Source organism: Kogia breviceps, chromosome 3 (genome assembly GCF_026419965.1).
Source record: "Kogia breviceps isolate mKogBre1 chromosome 3, mKogBre1 haplotype 1, whole genome shotgun sequence".
Taxonomy (NCBI): domain Eukaryota; kingdom Metazoa; phylum Chordata; class Mammalia; order Artiodactyla; family Physeteridae; genus Kogia; species Kogia breviceps.
This window is the reverse complement of record NC_081312.1, coordinates 168,108,768-168,130,833: the sequence shown is the minus strand read 5'-3', so window position 1 is coordinate 168,130,833 and position 22,066 is coordinate 168,108,768. Positions and strand designations below refer to the sequence as shown.

The window sequence follows — 22,066 nt, the reverse complement described above, 5'->3', positions numbered from 1 at the left end:
GTACTATTTGCTTTTGAGGTGATGGCTTACTGAAAAAGGAAAATAGGAGCAGAATCACGATATTCCAAAGATTGGTAATTTTTTATGTTTAGATGACATCATGGGGTTCTTTTGGAAATAGAAAATTTTTATAAGTAAATTATTTTTATTTCCTTTTAGAAAACTTTAAACACTAACCTTTAGAAAATATGATCTCTTTCTCTTTGTTTTCTGACCAGGACATGTATTCCTCTGAGAAACGTTGGACAGCAGATTTGGGTGTAGTGCCTGATTGGCACCACGTACAAAGACATCTCCAGTCATGGGTAAGTGTCCTTCCTCCTGTGTATCATTTCAGTCCTCTCAGGAGCATCTGCGATGTTGTACTTAAATAAAAAATTGGTTACTGAGCAGATTGGAATTATGTCACTTCATCAGAGATTGGATGATCTGGTTCAGCCCAATACTGTGCACTTGCCTCTATTTAAACGAGGAGATTGATGTTTGATTTATTCTAAGAAGTTAGGTGTGGTGAGGATATCTGTGTCATTAGCTTCTTGGCTGGTTTAGTTCTACTATCTAAACTTTTCTATTGACTAGCCATTGGAAAATGACTTTTTGGAAATATGAAGAGTGAAAAAATTGCAGTTAACCATAATTAGCAGAGGTTTTATTGTGTGAAATTTAATCATTGGATAACATAGGTTAATATTATATTTAAGCAAAAAAAAGGAAGAAATCTCTTTATCAATGTCTTTGACAGATGAAGGAACCAAGTCTATCCTATAGACCTATCTTTTGATATAGATTTTATCTTCTCAGTTGTGAGGGGATGGTATATGTAATATTTTCTGTCATTCCTTTCCACTTCTGTTTGTGAACAGGAGAACTGGATTTTACTATTTTGTGTTGTTTACTTTTAGAGAGTGAGGAAGGAATTAAGATTTAATCCTGACTGGGATCCTATGACAGTTTTGATGTACTTTTAGAGTACAGCTTTTTGATTATGGAAACTTTGGGATGAAATGAGCATTTTCTTATTGGAATATAATATTAGAGAGTTTAAAATTTTTCACATGTTATTTATATTGATTATATTTACCTTAATAGGAATAGAGTCAACTTTTCTCATCAGTTTGAATAATCAGGCAGTTGATAAGTGAAAATGAAGCTGTTATTGTGAAATCTTTGAGTGCTTTCTACTAAAAGTACTATTGCAAGTAGTGGTCTTTGGTTTTGGAGACTTTTCAGTGGGTTACTTTTTCGGTGGTGTGCTTTGAATAAACAAGGATAGTTGCCAGATGAGTTCAAATACAGCTTCAGAAAGAAGCAGCTTTGGTTATTTCAGCTCCATTCGTATGAAGTTTTGTGAGAATGTTTACCTATCATAGAATGCCAGCTCTAGTAAAGATGGTAATATGACTTCATGAACACTAAGAGCATTTTAATTTTAAAAATGCTTACCTTTTTTGGAAATTTAACTAAATTTTGTTCTGCGTTGTAACCTTAGTGGTCTGGTAGCATCACTGTTATAGATGGCAAGTTCTTTGAGGACAAATACAGGGTGTCTTTGATTTTTTTTTTTTTTTTTTTTTTTTTTTTTTTTTATGCTATACGCAGGCCTCTCACTGTTGGGGCCTCTCCCATTGCGGAGCACAGGCTCCGGATGCGCAGGCTCAGCGGCCATGGCCCATGGGCCCAGCCGCTCAGCAGCATGTGGGATCCTCCCAGACCGGGGCATGAACCCCCCTGTATCGGCAGGCAGATGGACTCTCAACCACTGTGCCACCAGGGAAGCCCCATGATTTTTGAATCTTGGTGTCTAACACGACTGCCCCCTAAAACTCAGAGCCCTGTGAGTGTGAAGGCAGAGGGAGGGATGGCTTACTAGGCAACCAAGATACATATCAGAACCACCAACAATTTATCTATAAATTACAGTGGTTATACTTCATTTGCAAGATTTTTAATTGTTTTTTTTTTTTTAATATCCACTAGTTCATTTCTCATTTCTGCTCATTTGTATTTAACATTTTTTTGGTTCTTTTGTTATTTCTTTCTCTCTTCGAAGATCTCTTACATGCTTATTTTAAAGTCTTTTTCAGATCATTCGATGATTTTTGTCTTGTCTGCAGTGAGTTTATGTTGTGGTTGTTGATATTGTTGGTGTTTTCATCATGTTCTGTAATTCTGCAGGCAAGTTCTGATGGGAGTTTCTTTTTTCTTTTTCCTGTGTGTGTGTGTGTGCGCGCGCGTGTGTGTCTCCCTGTCTCTTTGTGATTTCCCCTGCTGGTCTAGCAGATTTGCCGTTGTCTCTGCCTGGCTTTGGAGTTCCCAGATCAGAATCAGGTCTGTGTTAGTGGACCGGAGCGCCGGTCCCATGGTGGCATTGGGGACATCACAGATGCAGTCACTGAGGCAGCTGGCATTAGGTCAGCCGCTTCCTAAGCTGTAGCCTGAGTGCAGTTAGGAGAAGTCTTTTTCAGTCTAGTTTCCTACCAAGGAAGAGTGCCAGCCCAGTCCCTGGTTTTGAGCAAAGAGCCTGGCTCCTGACCCTCGTAGCCCTCGTGGAGCCCTTGTTACCCCATACGATCAACCCATAGTTAATCCCCGAGGATCAGCTGCCTGCTGCCTTTTCCTGCTTTGGGGCCCAGAGCTCAGCAGACCTCCTGGCTTCAGCGCTGCTCACACTTTGTGTTCCTGTTAGATTTCTGATCTGTGGAGATGTTTAACATGTTTGGGGGCATAGGTATGTCCTTTTGGTCATTTGTCTTCATATTTTATCTGTAATTTCTCTGTCTTTGTTGTGAAGAAAGGGAGCTGCAGAGCATGAACAATGCCATTGGGTGTTTAACCACTGGGATTACAGAGAAGTCCCAAATCCTTACTTCACATTTAAGATTTAAAAATAAATCCGTTTCTGCTTAGTTCCCTGGTTCCTAGAGTTCCTCCCCATCGTCCATGACCATGTCACTCGCTGGGTGAGCCCCGTGGTGCTGCTCCTGCAGAGCATGCTGCCTGCCTCACTCTAGTAGCTGTCGTCCTCCAGTCAAATCAGCGGCCTGTTGACGCTGATCTTCATCTATTCTGTAAACTCCTTGAGGGCAAAGACTTATTCCTAGTGCTAAGTTCCTGGCACTCAATAGATGCTCAGTCCATAGTGCATGGATTTGACTGTTCCTAAGTGACATCCTTACTATGTGGTAACTGTAGCTACTCCATGTGTTATTATTCTTAGGTTGAAATTTGAGCTGCTCCCATGAAAAGAGTGTGTGTGTAGGATAAAGCATTCCAAGTAGGGGAGCGCTGTGAGAAGGGCATGAAGGTTTGACCATACAAGGATGTTACTGAGTAGTTGAACATTCTGGAATATAGAGCTGGGGAGGAGATGAAATCAGGGTCCAGATCGTGTACATTTCTGGAGGTTTGGACTTCATACTTCAGGGCTTAGGAACTATTGAGGGACTTCAGTTAGGGGAACAATTTAAGATTTTATTCTGGAAAAATTACTCTGACAAAGAGCCATTTTTGTTAGATGTAAATTAAAAAGATGGGTTACAGGCAGTATTTGCTGTGCCTAGTTTTGTTCTTAGTTTTCAGCCCTTTCCTTGCTCCCTTTGAAATAGACTTTGAGTTTCTTTCTTGCCAACTTGATTTTCTCTAGTGATGGAAATCATTCTCGAGTGGAGAACTGAAACCATAGATTAGGGAGTGTTGTCATGGTCTGTGCCGTGTTGCATTTTCTGTGGGGTTGTAAGTTTTCATAAAGGTGGGCGGGAACTGAGTATATCAGAGTTCCTGTTTTTGTAAAAATTACTGGAGAAGCATGGTATAGGTTAAAAAATAGGAAGACATGTCATTAAAGATAGAATTTCCAAACCTAGATTTGGGTGAGATTGATGGGTAACTAAAATTTTTTTCAGTATTTCTCTAGAGATTACAAGAAAGGTTGGATGCTTGTATGTCTGGATGTGTTTAGCTCTGCAGGATTTCCTAACCCTTCCCACGTCATGAACCATGTAGGACATGGTAGTAGTTGTACAGCATGTGAGATAAACTGATGGAGATGTTTGGGGCTTGGAGGCTACCAGCTCTAACACCTCAGGACAGGCCGAGGGATCAGTTTCTCTGCACATCCTGACACACGAATTGGGATGCTCCAACTGTAAGACCTAGAGAATTTGTTAAATGCTTTAAGATGTTTTTCAGCTTTTAGTCTCAATTTTTATGTATTCTGTTAAGTTCTGAGGCCGAATATTTGTCTTGTGGAATATGTGTTCTATGATGCTGCTATGCTATGCATTTCATTGTGAATTGTTAACTTTATTACAATCTGCAAAAAGCCTTTTTCAGTACTTAAATTGGTCTTAATTTTCTGTAATGCATATTTAGCAATGTTTAGCATTTATCAGATTTGTTAAAGATTTCGTTTTATCAGATGGTGCCAAAGATGCAATAAAGTTGTTATATTTAAAGTCTGGCTGTCATTTAAAATGGAGTTTTTAGATCTTTAATGGAGATTATAAAAGCAAGAGTAGTTTGTGTAAAGAGCAGTGCTTGGGACTTCCCTGGTGGCGCAGTGGTTAATAATCCACCTGCCAATGCAGGGGACACGGGTTCGAGCCCTGGTCTGGGACGATCCCACATGCCGCGGACCAACTAAGGCCATGCGCCACAACTACTGAAGCCCACATGCCTAGAGCCCGTGCTCCGCAACAAGAGAAGGCACCGCAGTGAGAAGCCCACGCACCACAAGGAAGAGTAGCCCCCGCTCACCGCCACTAGAGAAAGACTGCGTGCAGCAACAAAGACCCAATGCGGCCAAAAATAAATAAATAAACAATTTTATTAAAATAGAAAAAGAGCAGTGCTTAACAATTTCTAGATGATTATTTTGATGGAATATGTTAAAAAAAAAAAATAAAGCCCAAAAAGCACCAAAACCCAAAAATGATAATTTAGGGTACTAATTATTTTTCTTTTCCCAAGTTTTAAGTTAAAAAAAATAAAGCTTATCCAATCTATTACAATTTTTAATCTTCTGTATTTATTTTACTTTCTTTGCAAAAGTTTTGCTCTGTAAGTAATTATTTGAAATGTTTCCTAAGAGAGTCTTTTTGGATGTTGACTGGGCAACCCAGGAGTGAATCTATTGTGTGGGAGAGTTTGATCCTGCCCTTTGGCCTAAATAGTGGAGTGAGTTTTTTGAGGTTACTTTGGGATATGAAATATTTCTCTTTTATCTGAGGAAAAAGTAATGGCAGCGAATAATTTGGGATGTGGTGTATTTGTGGCTTTCTAATAAGAGTAGGAGTAAATATCATCATTTGTTGGAGCGGTAGATAAGAGATGATGCTGAAGTGAAGAACACTTTAACATTTGTTAGAGCAGATAATGTTACAAATAATTGAGGAGAATTACTAAATCCCTGAGTGGTGGGATAAGGATTCTTCTGAGTCTTTCATTAGATAGAAAAAATCATGCAACAAGTAAGATAAGACTTTCCCTAAGTACTGGCTACATCTTCTCTCTATAACAATAGCCTATCTAGATGTATATCCTGTTTTATGGAATAGCTGTGTACCTCAGAAGTTGGGCAGAAGTTAAAGAAAAGAAAATTTAAGTTTAATTGCATTTTAAATACTGACGTGTCTGCATTTAATGAAATCTGGAGAGAAATCCCCTTGAAAAGGACATTAATTTCAGAAAATAGAGTTTGAGTTTTACAATTTTTTCTTGAATTCATTTTATTAGAACTGATGTACTGGTTTGAAAAATTTCATATCTCTTTAACAAAAACTTCTCTAAAAACAAAAACTTCTCTAATATATTCTATATGAAAATATTATACGTATGACTTCTAGTATTTCTTATTTATCAAAAGACATATGATGGAAAACACAACTTAGTGATATTTTTTATATGGTCTACAACTAATATATCTACATATTATTAGCATCAGTTTGTTTTTTTAAAATAGTGTCTGGACAGCTGTATATTATCACTTTTTGCATTTAGTCAAGTAGACATTTTCGTTTTTTGTTTATTTTTTTTTTTTTTGCGGTACGCGGGCCTCTCACTGCTGTGGCCTCTCCTGCTGCAGAGCACAGGCTCTGGACGCGCAGGCTCAGCGGCCATGGCTCACAGGCCCAGCCACTCCGCGGCACGTGGGATCTTCCCAGACAGGGGCACGAACCTGTGTCCCCTGCATCGGCAGGCGGACTTGCAACCACTGCGCCACCAGGGAAGCCCAGACATTTTCTATTAAGAGAATTTGAGCCTGTCAGTGTTTATGATAGATATCATTGTATAGTTGTCTTCTCATTTCCCAGATATGTGAAATTGATGTTAAAAATTTCCTGGCCTTGATCTTTCTCCCTTAAAACTGATCTAAAATGATATTTTGGTGTTACATTTTTTTTTTCTTTTTGGAGATAGACAAGTGATTATGTAATAATTCTTTCTAACCTCTCTTTAAAGCCTTGGGCTGAAAGGATGAAGAATATAGCTAGAATGTCTTCCCAGTTTCCCTTACCCCAGTCTCCCACTCCCACTTCCAGCACTGAGCCATGGTTAGTTATTTTTTTTTTTAAAAAAGGAAATGTTCTATAGGTTTCTGTCATGATTGTGGTCCAGAAGTTAGGAGGCCAAATGGAACTGAAAACTTCTTATATGAGTTATCTCTTATTTAGCTTCGAAGATGGTGGTTATTGTATAGGCAGATGGTAGTAGAGTGCTATTTTCCCCCCTAAATTCAGAAGCTGACTTCTGCTGGCATTACCTAGGTACCCCTGGAATTGCAACAGTTTTCTATCTGCTTACACATTTGGAGCATTCAGGTGTTAAACTTTAAACAGTGGGATGTAAAAAGATTATGGTCAGACACTAACGTACACTCATATACATCTTATATTAAATTGTGGGGCATTTGGAATTGCAATGTCTTTTTAAAAGTACAGTTGCCTGTTTCAGATTCTAGAAGAATGGAACAGAACTGGAATTTATTGGATGCACTGGTAAAAGTTTTCGACACTATATAGTAAAGTACTGTGATCTCCTCACTGGTCAACCTTATTACATTCTAATAAATGCAAAGTAAGGCAAAATATGTTTGCTTGACTATAACTTAAAAGAAATTTGAAAAGCAAACATGTATTAAGTTTTTATGTAAACCTACAATAGTTGGTCTTTTGTATTTTCCTTAGGTAGTAACTTTCTGTTCTTTCCTTCTGTGATATGTAGATATAGATCAAGTAAGTGTATGTTCCAGGAAAGGAGGAACTAGGTATTACCAGTGTTGGAAGAATATTACAAACTTGTTTCTTTGTGACAATTATGGCACAACAAAATTTGAATTTGATTTTTCAACTTGCTTGAATTTATTGTTTTAACTGCAGTAATACAAGGTTATATGCCAAATGATTGATTCAGACTGTTAGAATATGATTGCCAAGATATATTAATATTTCATTGGCATGCTTTATTATAAAAAATGTTGTTTCTGTTGATAGAAGTAACCTAGAAGCTATATGAAAGGGCCTTTCCTTACTGCTAACTGAAGAGAAAGCTTCTTTGTACTCTCTTTTGGGTTAGGAAAGATCCTTCTCTGTTGCCATGAAGAATGCACATGGTCTTGGTCCACATTACCACACATGGAGTCAATAGGGCCATTGTGATTAAAAAAAAAAAATCAGCCTTAGACCTTTCATGGAACTTTGTACCTATGTGTACCTGTGGGTATATGTACTTATATGTACGGGGAACTTTGCCCAGAACTGGAGAAAAACCCCGCCCCAACTTTTTTTTTTTTTTTTTTTTTTTTTTTTTTTTGCGGTACGCGGGCCTCTCAGTGTTGTGGCCTCTCCCATTGCGGAGCTAGCCTTTCCGCGGCATGTGGGATCTTCCCGGACCGGGGCATGAACCTGTGACCTCTGCATTGGCAGGTGGACTCTCAACCACTGCACCACCAGGGAAGCCCCCCAACTTTGTAGGTACCCAAACTGACTGTTAAAAGGAACTTGGATCTCAAATGATTACTTAGTAGAAGTAACTCTCCACTTAAGAAAGGTATACTTAAAAATGTTGACTTGTGTTTTAAAAGTGGAGTCATTATTCTCTTTTTGCCTAAAATGTGATGTAAAAAAATTTTAGCTGTCAGGTTGTAGTCTAACCTAAAAGCTATGCTTTCCTAGCTCAGCGCTGAGCTGCATTCTGATGGACAGTAATAACTTCTAGGTCTACAGAATTTTCCTTTTTAAGTTATTTTTTTCTGTTTAGTACATATCTGTTCTCAGCAGGTGAAATTCTACCTCTGATATCATGAAATTCTATCCTTCCTTCCCACCCAGTCCAACTTTATTTTTTTCCATGGGATCAGTTCTTTATTTTATTTTTAAATATCTGAATGTTTATTTTAAAAATACACATTATTTATTTTGGAACCATGTGAGAATAGGTTGCATATATCGTGTATTTTGGTGTGTAGTTCTGAAGAATAAGGATACTCTCTTACACGACTGCAGTAAAACTATCAAAAAGATAAATTATGTTTATCTGGTCTACAATCCTTATTTCACTGCTGACAGTTTCCCCAGTAATGTCCTTTATGACAATTCTGTCCTTCCAGTGCTGGGTCCAGCTGAGTATCATTCACGCCTTGCGTTTAGTGTGAGGTCTCTTTAGTCTCCTCTAATCTGGAAGGTTCCTCAGATGTTCTTTATCTCATATGATGTGGTGTTTTAGAAGAATATAGACCAATTCTTTCACAGAGTGTCCCTCAGGTTAGCACTGTCTGAGGCTCGTCTCCCGGGACCCGTCCTGGCATGTGTGACTGGCTGGTCTGGGGGCATTCCTTCAGGAAGCCTGTCTGAAAGGGACAGGAGGACTGCTTGGTGATCTCTCCATTTCCTTCCCATTTGGTTCTTTCACAGAAAAATTTCCCATTTCTTCTTTAATTGAAATAGGATTCAAATCTCTTATATAAGAACAGGATTTATTATTCTGCTTTACTAGTTTCTGTTTTGCTTTTATTGCAAAGGCTTGAGAAAAATGGCAATGAAATATTTTCTAGAATCTGAGATGACCTTGAAAGGAGACATTTGGCTTTTATCAAGAGAAATTCCTTTTTGTATGATTCCTGTTTTGAATTACATTGACGAAAATCTCAAGATGCTCTTGAATAAGTACTAAGAAGGTGTAAGGTATAGCACTATTTAGTTTTTTTAAAAATAACAATGAAGCAGCTGCAACTCTTCATATATAAATTGAATTTGCTTCACTAAAGATTAGCCCTTCCCATAACCTGGTGCTTCTTTGTCTTTGTCCTAATAAATTTTCTTTAGCTAAAAATAGAGTAGATGAACGTATCAAGACTCTGATTCTCATTGGGTTTTTATGGGTTAGATTTATGGGTTAGATTAAATTTAATGTGAAATGTCAGGATACTTACCATCTATAGTTATAATTCTTAAAAGTTTAATAATTGAAAGGTATATTGGAAGCTAGAAAATTGATGGAATATTGCAAAGTATAAGAGATTCAAAACTTGTTTTTAGACAACATTGAGACAGGTGATGCTATAAATTAATTTCTTAAAATGTTTTAACAGTTGTGGTGTTTGAGTCTGATTTTAAAACAGATTTTAAGGAAGAGAATGTATGATTTAGAATAAATATTAATAATGTTTTCTTTTTAGTACTAACAGATACTTAGTGAGCACCTCCCCGTGCACTGCTGCTGTGTTGGTCTTCGGGGATATAGACAAGGACAAGACTAACATGGCCCTGGGCCTCATGGAGCACAGAACTAGTGGGGAAGACAGACAGCGCAGCGCTGTTCATGCAGAAAGGGAAGCTGGTGTCTGCAGGAGCCAGGGAACCTCCTTCTGGGAGGGCAGGAAGCCTACCCTTAGGAAATCGTATTCCAGATGAGGTCTGGCTAAGTGAAGAGGGAGGGGGAGAGGGTTCTAAACAGAAGGAACATGTGTGAAGATCTGGAGTTAAGAGGTTGAGATTAAGATTAAGAAATTAAGGGGCTTCCCTGGTGGCGCAGTGGTTGAGAATCCGCCTGCCGATGCAGGAGACACGGGTTCGTGCCTGGTCCGGGAAGATCCCACATGCTGCGGAGCAACTAAGCCCGTGAGCCATGGCCGCTAGGCCTGCGCGTCTGGAGTCCGCAACGGGAGAGGCCACAACAGTGAGAGGCCCGCATACCGCAAAAAAAAAAAAAAAAAAAAAAAGGAGAAAAAAAAAAGATTAAGAAATTAAGGAAAATTTAGCATTGGTAGAAGTAGGTGTTTGTAGGGGATTAAGTTGGTAACTTTAGTTTAGATGAACACCCTACTGTTGCCTCCATTTTATACTTAATTTTACCTAATCTCATCTGAACTAATCTGTTCTCTTCATTTTCTCTAATCCCCTTTTGTTGTTGTTTTAAAGTATAACCGTAACATTAAAATAAATACATTTGGGAATGGGGGGGGAAAGTCATTGGTAACCCCACTCGTTTGCTTTTTGCATATGGTCCTCTGGTATTGTCCAGATAGTATATATTTTGATATAATTGGGTTGTTGGTGTATATGCAATTTTATATTTGGATTTCTAACATTGAATTGTGTGTAGAGAGTTATCATATTTCCATAATTGTTTTTTATACTTAGAATTCATAATTATATTCCTTAAAGGTAATGATGCATAGTAACTTATTTAACTACTTCCCTATTATTTTTTTTTGTTATTTATGATGGTTCATTTTTAAAAAAATGTTTGCAAAATGAATATCATTGATGACTTTGCCCTATTTCTTAAAAAAAAACAACTATAATTCTTTAGGCTAGATTTATAGTATTGAAATGTTTTTGTAGATTTGTAGTATTGAAATGTTCTTCCTGTCTTTCTTAAAAGACTACATCAGTTTACAGTGACTCTGGTAATTGGTGTACAAGGATATCAGTTTCACCATGACTAGCTCAGTAGGCTCAAAATGACATTATACTGTTGCTTTCAGTTGCATATTTGACTTTTAGATAACTAAAAGGATAACTTTCTAAAAAATTTGTGGTAAATATCCATAATGTAAAATTTGCCATCTTAACCACATACAGTTCATACATATAGTTCAGTAGCATTAAGTATATTCATTCACATTGTTGTGCAGTCAATCTCCGGAACTCTTTTTACCTTGCAAAACTGAAACTCCGTATTCATTAAACAACTTCATATTCCCCTCCCCACATCCTTTGGCAACCACCATTCTACCTTCTGTCTCTGTGAATATGACTACTCTGGGTACCTCATGTAAAGGGGAGCATATAGTATTTGTCTTTTTGTGACTGGCTTATTTCATTTAGCATAATGTCCTCAAAGTTCAGACATGTTGTTGCATATATCAGGATTTCCTTACCTTTTAAGGCTGAATGATACTCTACTATATGGATTACATTTTGTTTATTCATTCATCTGTTGACGGACACTTGGTTTGTGTCCTCCTTTTGGCTATTGTGAATAATGCTGCTATGAACCTAGGTGTACAAATATCTCTTTGAGATCCTGCTTTCTGTTCTTTTGAGTATATACTCAGAAATGGAACTGCTGGATCATATGGCAATTCTATGTTTAATTTTTTGAGGAACTGCCATACTGCTTTTCACAGTGGCCACGCCATTTTGCATTGTACTAGAGTTCCAATTTCTCTACATCCTTGTCAACACTTGTTATTTTCTGTTTTTGGATAGCAGCCATCCTAATGGGTGTTCAGGAGGTATAGCATTGTTAGGATATCTTTTTTCATGTGCTCACTATTTACATTTTCTGTTGCATCATATTCTTCTAAAATAGTCTTTTCTTCCAAAATGCTTATTGAAAAATCACAGATTTTTAACCTTGGATGATGCTTTTTTGTCTCTCCAAAAATTTATTATGAAACAATATAGTTTTTATATGTTTATTGGAACATGGGTAATTTTGTGATGGTCAGAGGAGAGAGAATGCGCAGTATACAGAAAAGGCAGAGGTGGAAAAAGGTTTCAGAAAGGGAGGAAGAGCAGAGAATGATAGGTACCGTGGATCAGTTTTGCTCAATGTATTGTTCTGTCAGGGACTCTCTTAAAGGCCTTCCTTCCCTGTTGTGGTTAATGTGTTATGGTGATTACAGATTTTATATTGAGGAAACGCTGGAAAGATCTTTCTGAATGTTGAAGAGACTGCTGTGTTTATGTACACAAGCACTTTTATGAACTCTATAGAAATCCCTATGTCTTTATAGTTTGTATGTTGTGTGTGTGTGTGTGTGTGTGTGTGTGTGTGTGTATGGCCCCACATAGGACTATAATGATCTTAAATGTGATGTTATAATGAATTATGATTTATTCTAAATTGAGTTATGATTTATTTTAAGAGATAAACATATACTTAAATGATTTTTATTAATATGTGTTTTTTAATGGTAATGAATTTTTAAAAACTAATTATGTTATTTCATAGCTTTGTTAGAATCTGGAGTAGGTCAGATTGCCTGGATACTGTGTTTTCTTTGAATTCTTGATCTTGAAAATAAAGTCATTTAAATTTCCTTATTATGACTAGAAAGTCTCTTTTCCTTCCATATCTGTGTATTCATTTGCATGTAGCTTGGGAAGGTTAAAAGAGAGGTCATTTCTGCACAAAGGAAAGCTTACTTTAAAAATTGAAAATGTGGTAATTCAGAAATTGGAATTATGTTGTTATAATGTACTACGTATGGCCTTCAATTCACACCGTTTTTCCAGTTAAGGGCACATGCTCCAGTCATCCAGGGCTTCCTCGCAGCAGGCATCTCAGTTGTAATTCAGTAATGAATTGTGTAATTATGTGTTTAATGCCGATTTCTCTTGGAAGAATGAAAGGAGGTTGATCACACCCCTGTAATAACCAGCAACTGGCATTGTATCTACTAGGTACCTGCTAGGTATTGTACATACATACTAGATGCGTAATATATTTTGTACGGATGAACAGGATTGTGTTGCCTTTAACATGCACTTACAGTGTACAGCCAGTACATTAAGAATTTGTGAAGATGTATTGGGATAACATGTTTGTATTTCCCTTGCTTGTAAAGCATATTTTGTACATATTTATGACAGTTTCCACTGAGCTACACAGTTGAGCAGTTTCTTGGTTGCTTTTTATAAGTAAAATGAATTGCCCTTTGGTAAAATTTTTTTTTGATTTATTTATTATTATTATTTTTTTGCGATACGCGGGCCTCTCACTGTTGTGGCCTCTCCCATTGCGGAGCACAGGCTCCAGACGCGCAGGCTCAGCGGCCATGGCTCACGGGCCCAGCCGCTCTGTGGCATGTGGGATCTTCCCGGTCCGGGGCACAAACCCGCATCTCCTGCATCGGAAAGCGGACTCTCAACCACTGCGCCACCAGGGAAGCCCTGGTAAAATATTTTTAAAAACTGGTTTTGAAAGAATTGCTAACTTAATTACATTAATACAGATACTTTGTTCATAAACAGTTACTGTATCTAATATACTTGGAGATTATATAAAAGAAGGATAATATCGACATCCATAAATACATATTCTGTGGCTCTTTCCACATCCTACAATTTCAGGACATTTACCTTCATATCTTCTTTGTTTTGTTTTACTTTTTTTCTATGAAAATCTGTGAAGATAGTTGATGAGCTTTTGATAATGTTAATTTTTAAATACCCAGTGTGAATTATTAGGAACACTATTTGGACAGAAAACAGTATAGATTTTTAGGTATAGAAAAAATGTAAAACTTTTATTTTTTATAAACAATATATGTTGTATTTTCTATTGATGAGTTTGTAGAGATTGATTTTCAAAATTCTAGAACAAACTGATTATATTTCAGCCTTACAATTAAAGTAGAATGACAAAGAAGTGAAGTATATTAACTGGTTTATTAACCCAAGAGGAAACCAGTTGGAAGTGGTTTATAGCTTAATATTCAATAGTGTTTTTCTATCTGCAGGCCGACTGACATCTTGAATATTAACAGATTATTTTTGTCACAAGAAGTGTGGCCTCTCATATTTTTTCTTCTCATTTATCTACATGTTCTGAAAAAAGAATGACAGTAGTTTAATTCTGAAATATATTTCCAGGAAAACCAAAGAAGTTTTCTGAAAATTCTGAATCATTGCCAAGAGTGAAAAGATGCTGGGTTGTTATTCATTTGATCAATAAATTTTGTGGACAGAGCACAGTGCAAATACCCTGGTCTGTGTTTATTTTATGAAAGAGATGATGAAATATTCAGAAGTATGAAAACACATATTAATTCCAAAAGAGTATGCATACTGTTACCTCATTTTTGTAAAATCAGCAAGCAAAAAAGTACATGAAAAGTCTAAAAGGTTGTTGGTAGTGCTTATCTCTGTATAATGGGCCTAAGAGAGATTTTTATTTTCTTTTGGCTTATTTTTGGATATTTTTTTTCCTACAGTGAACATGCATTCTTTTTGTAAAGAGAAAAACTATTAAAGATATAAATTGAAAAAAGAAGCAAGCAGAAACCTTGTTAAATTAATTTGCAGTTCTTTAAGATTCTAAGGAGTTGGTTTGACATATCTATAACACTATTTTTATGGATAGTAATATAATTCTGCTTTAGAATATATGGATTCTCTTGTACTTCTTTTCACTTAGGGCCAAGAAAGATGCCTCAGTGAACTTTTTCATGGTTTTATTAAATGAATGAGGGAAAGAATACAAATGAGATCAAATTCAATCTTGTTCTTTCTCTCTTCCTGTTTCTTTTCTTTTTTCTTCTTTTTTTTTTTTTTTTTTGGTGAGAGAGGAATGGTGGGAAAAGATTTCTTTCCTCTGCTGAGCTGTTTTTTCTTTATATCATTTGTCATACAGTTCCTGTTCTTGAGCCCTTTTCATCTGAAAGAAGTTGATTTTTTGCCTTGTATTCTCCTTTGGAGAAAGGAAAATGGCACAAATTGAAATATCCAAATAGGAGTAGAGAGTGCTGTATTTCCAGCCTGCTGCATTTCTCTCTTTGTCATGTCTTTCTTGTTCTCTCACGGGTTTTCTCCCTTGTGTCTGCTCTGGAAATGCTGGATTTGGAAGTGATGGGAAGGAAAAGTAAATCAGTGGTTTTGGGGCTTAGCCAAAAGTTAGTGGTTTGGGGGGTGGCTATGTATAACAAATACAAATGTAGGAAACAAGATTGAGGTAAGAATTTTTCTGTTAAAAAAAGAAGTAGCTCACAACTGTTTGCAGGCAGCCCATTGCAAGGGCAACTATAATAATGTTCCTTGTCCTCCAGGCCACATGGATCTCTCATGTATGTAGGCAATTAGGATTTTTGTTTTAAGCACGCCCTCTCGTTAAACTCTGTACTCTTTGGATTTATCTTTGTATTAAAGTCTGAAGAGTGGGATATAGATTAAATATATATTAAATATATATTTCCTTTGTAATTTTTTATAAAGACTATTATTTTCAGAACAGTTTTAGGTTTACAGAAAAATTGAGCGGAAAGTACCAAGAGTTCCCTCATATCCCTGTTATTAACACCTTACACCAGTGTGGTACATTTACTGCAATTGATGAGCCAATATTGAAGCATTATTGTTAACTGAAGTCCATAGTTTACATTAGGGTTCACTCATTGAGTCATATGTTCTATGAGTTTTGCCAAATGTATAAGGACATGTATCTGTCATTACGATACCATACAGAGTAGTTTTCACTGCCCTAAAAATCCACATATTCATTCTTCTCTCCTTCTTCCCAAATTCCTGACAACTACTGATCATTTTATTGTCTCCATAGTTTTGCCTTTTCCATAATGTCATGTGGTTGGAATCATATACTATGCAACTTATTTCAGATTGACTTCTTTCACTTAGCAATATGCATTTAAGATTCCTCCATGTATTTTTGTGTTTGATAGCTCATATCCTTTTATTGCTGAGTAATATTCCATTGCCTGGATGTAGCAGTTTGTTTATCCAGAATTCACCTACTGGAGAACGTCTTGGTTGCTTCCAAGTTTTGGCAATTATAAAGGTTTTTGTGTGGACATACGTTTTCGACTCATTTGGGTAAATACCAGGGAGCACAATTGGTAGATCATATTAGTATATTATATTAGTATATTTAGTTTTGTAAGAAACCAGCAAATTGTGTTCCAAAGTGGCTGCACCATTTCGCATTCCCGTCAGCAATAGATGAGAGTTCCTGTTGCTGCACATCCTTGTCAGCATTTGGTGTTGTCAGTGTATTGGATTTTAGCCATTCAGAGAGATGTGCAGTGGTATCTGATTGTCTTAGCTTGAAATTCCCTAATGACATAGGATGTTGAGCCTCTGTTCGTATACTTATTTGTTTTCTATATATATCTTTTTTTGTGACATGATACAGATTTTTAAAAAACCAAAATGTAATTCCCTTTAAAAAAAATAGTGCTGATAGTATAATGTGTTCTCTGTAGAAAAGTGTAGCAAAAGGAGACAGTAAATATTTATAATGCCACCATTCAGAGGAAAAATCTTTGGTAACATTTTAATAGTTTCCTTCATTCACCCATCTCTCTTTCCCCTCATGTATGTATAAATAAATGGCAATAGGGCATTCATTAACATTTTGTACTTTTCATGTTTATGTATCCACATATAGTTAGCTTTTCCTGTGTCATTCTTCTAGAATAGTGGTTCTTTTTTTTTTTTGGCAGTACGCGGGCCCCTCATTGTTGTGGCCTCTCCCGTTGCGGAGCAAAGGCTCCGGACGCGGAGGCTCAGCGGCACGTGGGATCCTCCCGGACCGGGGCACGAACCCGTGTCCCCAACCCGTGTCCCCTGTGTCGGCAGGAGGACTCTCAACCACTGTGCCACCAGGGAAGCCCAAGAATAGTGGTTCTTAACTTTGGCTGAATGTTAGGATCGTTTGGGGGAGCTTTTAAAATTTATGGTGTTCAGGCTGCACCCTAGGACAGTAAAGTCAAAATCTCTGTGGATGGACCCAGGCATCATACTTTAAAATATTTCCCACGTAATTTCAGTGTGTATTGAAGATTGAGAACCACTGGTCTAGAATGTAATATAATTACGTTTAAGAAAAAATATAATTCCCCAAACATCACATAAAATATGATGCCCTTTTTATAAAGTTCAGAACAACCAAATAGCAACACAAGGATTGTGTGTGTGTGTGTGTGTTTAATAAAATACAGATAGACAATAAAGGAAGTCGATGGAATGATCACTACTGGATTCAGGATGATTCTTACTTTGGGGTGAAAGCAAGAGGCTGAGTTGGTGTTTGGGGGCACTATAGGTTAAATGTAGATTATTGTTAACGTCCTAGTTTTTGTCTGGGTGGTTGCTTTGTGGCATTTATTAAATTATTGAAAATGATTAAATAATTAAGTGGATAAGTAAAACTGGGCTATGCATGGACCAATGATAAGAGCTAAGGACTATGGGACTATGATTAAACCCATTCTTTGTGCAGGAGGCCCAATGAGGAAAAATATTAAGTAGATGAAAACTGTTACATCCCTCTTGGAAGTGTATACAGATACCCAGTGTCATCCATCTAAGAAAAGGAACAGGCTATTCCTTAGTAGCTAGAGATCTTACATACTTTCCTTTTTTTCTGAAATTATACATTCATTCCACTTTCCTCCCAGAGTTTTATCCTAACGCAGTTGGTCAAAAACAACAAACGTGATAAATTTTGATATTCACTATAAACAAATACTTTATTAGAAACTCATGTATCTTAATCAGTTGGATGGGCTGATGTTACTTCTTGTGCCTTGATCAGAGGAACTGCTGAATTTTCTGTGTCCCCCACCTAACATGTTTTTACCCTTTGGAGCTCTGCACCGTAGTAAGATGGGTGAGGGTTGGCCTTTTTCTCGTAAAATAGGAGAAAGGAGATTGTGTAAAGGGGTAGGAGTGGAGGACCACTGCTTCAGGCATCTCCTCCAGCAGGTCAGTTTTAGTGGCAAAATTAATTCTTTTAAGCCTAACCATGCCAGAGTAAGCCCAAACTTGCCTTACAGGAGGGTTCAGAATGATCTCTGGGGTGAAGGAAGCAAGTATGAGAATGCACGTGCAAGTTAGGTAAATGTGTACATACCTACACAGAGTTCACTGAAACACAGCCTATATACAAATGTGTAATTCTTCTTATATTATTTATCTCCTCATCATTTTAAATTACTGTTTTGTGTGATTTAAACATATATAAATATGAACACATACATATCTTTTTTAAACAAAAAATAATGCATATATTGGGATATGTAGTCAGAATTTAACTTATTTTGAAATCATTTCAGACTTAGGAAAATGTTGCAAGAGTAACATAAACAATTCTCATCTTCTCTTACCTGGATTTCCCAAATGTTAACATTTTACCACATTTGCTTTCTCATTCTAATAAATATTATTTTTGCCCCATCAGAGAATAAATTAATGTATTGATATTTACCCTTAAGTACTTCAGGGTGTATTTCCTAACATCCAGGATATTCTGTTACATAACTGCCATGGAATGGTCATAGGAAATTAATATTGATGATCTATAGATTGTATTCAAATTTTGCCAGTTGTCTCAAAATGTCATATAGTTGCCTTTATCCCTCTCTGGTCCGATGTCTAATCCGGAATCGTGTGTTCCATTTAGTCATCCTGACTCTTTACTCTCCTCTAGTCTGTAACTGTTCCTCAGTCTGTCTAGACAGTACTTCGTGATCTTGACATTTTAGAGTACAGCTCAGTTCCATATATTAGAATATATGCTCAGATATTTTTACTGATGTAATGTGTGATAAAAACATGAGAAGCAAATGAGAGAAACAAGAAAAAACTATTGGTAGGTTAGCAGAAGTTAAGGGCTAACAGTGGTGAACCAGTGTGTTCAAACTGATCATTATATGATTTTCATTTTCAAAACCAATACTGATATCAGTGAGAATAGGCAGTTATGATAATTGAAATTTATGGAAACATGAGTACAGATATTCCTCTCTTCACTGATCAGATATGGAAGATAGAGCTGACTGAAAGGACGGTGTCCTGTATATCCCCTTCCTTGCATGGAAAGAGAAAAGTTATGAGAGAAAGCAAAGCTACCAGAAAGTACTTTTCACAAACATCATTTCTTTCCCAGAAAAGTGGAAGTAATTTCTCAGGAGCTGGACATGCAAAGAACTGGAAAATAAAGCCAGTAGATACTTAATACCTGTTTCATGTTCAGAACTGCCCTAGGAAATGGGGCAAGGGCTAGAAAGAATTAGGGGAACTTGATTTGAAGGGTTTGACTTAAATGTTGATTTGTCTATTTCAGGTCTTCAAAGGGATTCATTGAAAGACACAGTTTTGATTTGAGGTTTAAAACTTGGTCTTTGACCCATCTGAACTCTTGATTTGGTTTGCAAGTACAAACAAGCTCTTTAAAGATAATAGGTAGTTAGGATAATTGCTGTGTTTTGTCTTCCATTTGCAAATATTTTCTCACCATCATGGATTTTGTAGCACTTATGTCTTCAGTTAACACCCATATGGAGAATACATTATGTACAGATATATATGCGCATGTTACAGCACCTCTTCTTTGAAGAGCTGACAACTTTACCCTGAATTTCAAAACTGTACATTTTTACAGAAGAGACTTGGTGTCATAGAAGGCAGAAGCCTTTGGGTTTGGGATCCTGTGTTTTACTTCCAACTATAGTTGATTCACCGTGTACCTCAGTTGTCCAATTGAAAAATGGGAAAATAACAAGCAAGCCTTTAACTGTGTGGAGGCAAAGGAACTGCCTTTGATTTGCTCTGGGATCTATTATTTTATGATACATTAAGAATATCAGTAAATGGGAAGGAAAGAAAACTAGAAAAGTCGGCAGTACAGTAAGAGGAGCAATTTGCTGGTGAAGAATCACTTTAGTAAATGTAACATTTGACAATGTGAACCTGAAGCTCATTTTTCTCTTTTAGTTAACTCTGTAGGTTTACTTTGAAAAGGGCTGCTATGTGCTAAATAGAACACATGACAAAAGTATTAAATATTAATTGAGCATGGTTGCAGCTTGGCTGTTAAAAACCATATGTTTATACTTGATTTGAAAGTCTCTGGCCCACGCCTCTGATGGTGAGACCAATGCATTTACAGCCCTTCTGGGGACTTCCAGTGTGCGGCAGGACCGAGACCTCTCCTCAGGGGCTAGAACCTCAGGCGCGTACGTGAGGAGGAGGGCAGGGAATCCTTAGGATATTCTTTGAGGTACCATTTCTTCTGTGCAGATCTGGGAGCCTTGGAGTTAGCTAGATAAAGTATTTTTATCCACATTTTATTTTCTTTGTTTCAGATATGAGATTTTTGAGAAGTTGGAAAAAAGTCTCAAGGCTTTGACAGTGCAGGGTATTTTGGTTGACTGCTTCTGAGTGTGCTTTTAAAAACTTTCGCACAGCATCTGCAATCCACTATATGAGAATTTATAGCGTAGCACTTTATTTTTCCTGTCGTGACTTTTGTCAGAAAATGTTTTCGCTGTGCTTACTGCTTTAACAGACGATTACTCATGTTTTGTTTTGCTTTGTTTATAACTTATTAATGCTCTGCAAAGTCATGCATTTTGGACTTTGAGGACGGTGGTTTTCACATGTGCAAAAATCACCTTGAATCCATCATTTCAAGAAGATGCAGCCCATCCTTTTGTTGTTTTCTTATTAACTGCTTCAGAGCCTTCAGGGAGAGCTAAGCAGAGCATGTACTTCTCTGGAGTTGAACTGTGCTTGTGCCTGAGCTTCCTAAAAGCAGAGATGCAGTGAGCTCGCGGTGATGAAACCTGTTGGATTCCTGGAGGAAGCAGCTGGAGCCTTTGGCTTGTTAACTAGCAATGATTCAAGTCTTGCAGATTGTAAAGGAGCTGGTGACACCATCCAGGCAAAAAGCAGCCAGAGTGAAGGAAGGTAGGAACGGCATCAGGATGAACAATCAGAGCACTTTAAGGCACTTAGAGATTTTCACGAATATTGACCTGAAGAGCAGCTATAAAAAAGGAGTTTGAGTTATCCTGTGTACTTTTGCTCTTCTGATGTATATTACGGTATCTGAGGAGGATCAGGTAATGACATAATTGTGAACATGCCTCATTATTACTGTTTTTAAACCACAAATTAGAAGCATTTCATTTTATTACAAGGTACGAAGAATGAGGAGAGGTTATGACATATCTGCTGCGGCAGTACTTTTCATGCTGTAAGGATCCTCTCGCATTATTTATTGTGGAGGTAGAAGAATAATCTATATAATTCTCTTCTCTTTTAACTTTAAAATATAAATGTTCATGGCAGAAATCAGAAGAGAACAAGCTAGGATTCTGCCTATAGCAGAGCAAAAGAATTAGATGGTTCTTATTTATGTGAGTAAGTGATAAATAATAGTAATAAATATGAATTTAGTCAGAGAGGGGTAGATTTTATTGCCTTTTTCAGTGAATAATTGCTTTTTTCTGTCCATGATATATGCTTAATCAGCACTGTTTGTATTTGAAATAGTCCTATATTTATAGCCTGTGACAGTTTGGGATATGCTGGAATACATTTTCAAAATCTTTTTAATTGCATGCCTGACTTACAGATCTTAAAATGAACTCATGCAGATACATCTTTGAAGAAATACTTGTATATTTTCTTTTTAAGCATTTGAAATAGTAAATCTCCAAAATAACAGTTAGGAATTAATTTAAGAAATGTAGGCCATCAGCTAAGTTTATAATACTGACAATTTCACTAATTTAATCTAGGGTTTAAAATCAGTCCGTTGATTAATTTATATACCAGCCTTTTCATATGAAAGATATAGCATTCTGTCTTTATATGATTAGAGTAAGCATACCTCAGATGATATAAAATATATAGTACTTTGGATTTTTAAAAAAACGATATGATCTGTGTTTAAAGTGAAGTTTATGAGATTCCTCAAGTCCTATGTAAAATGATTTAGGTTTTAGGTTTTAGATTATTGTAACATGTATACGGAATATTACAGCTGAAAGAAACCTTAGAAATCTTTTTGTCTGTTCTGATTTTATGGAAGAACA

At 36.8% G+C, this 22,066-nt stretch overlaps 1 protein-coding gene across 1 annotated transcript in view; it reads left to right on the top strand.

The window, feature by feature from the left end:
* Nucleotides 1–215: 215 nt before the first annotated feature.
* USP6NL (USP6 N-terminal like) overlaps nucleotides 216–22,066 on the top strand; it is a 130,361-nt gene continuing 108,510 nt past the window's right edge. The window contains exon 1 of the mRNA XM_059058973.2: nucleotides 216–305. Coding sequence (XP_058914956.1) covers nucleotides 302–305 — 4 coding nt within the window. The 5' untranslated portion in view covers nucleotides 216–301. The remainder of the gene's footprint in view (nucleotides 306–22,066) is intronic.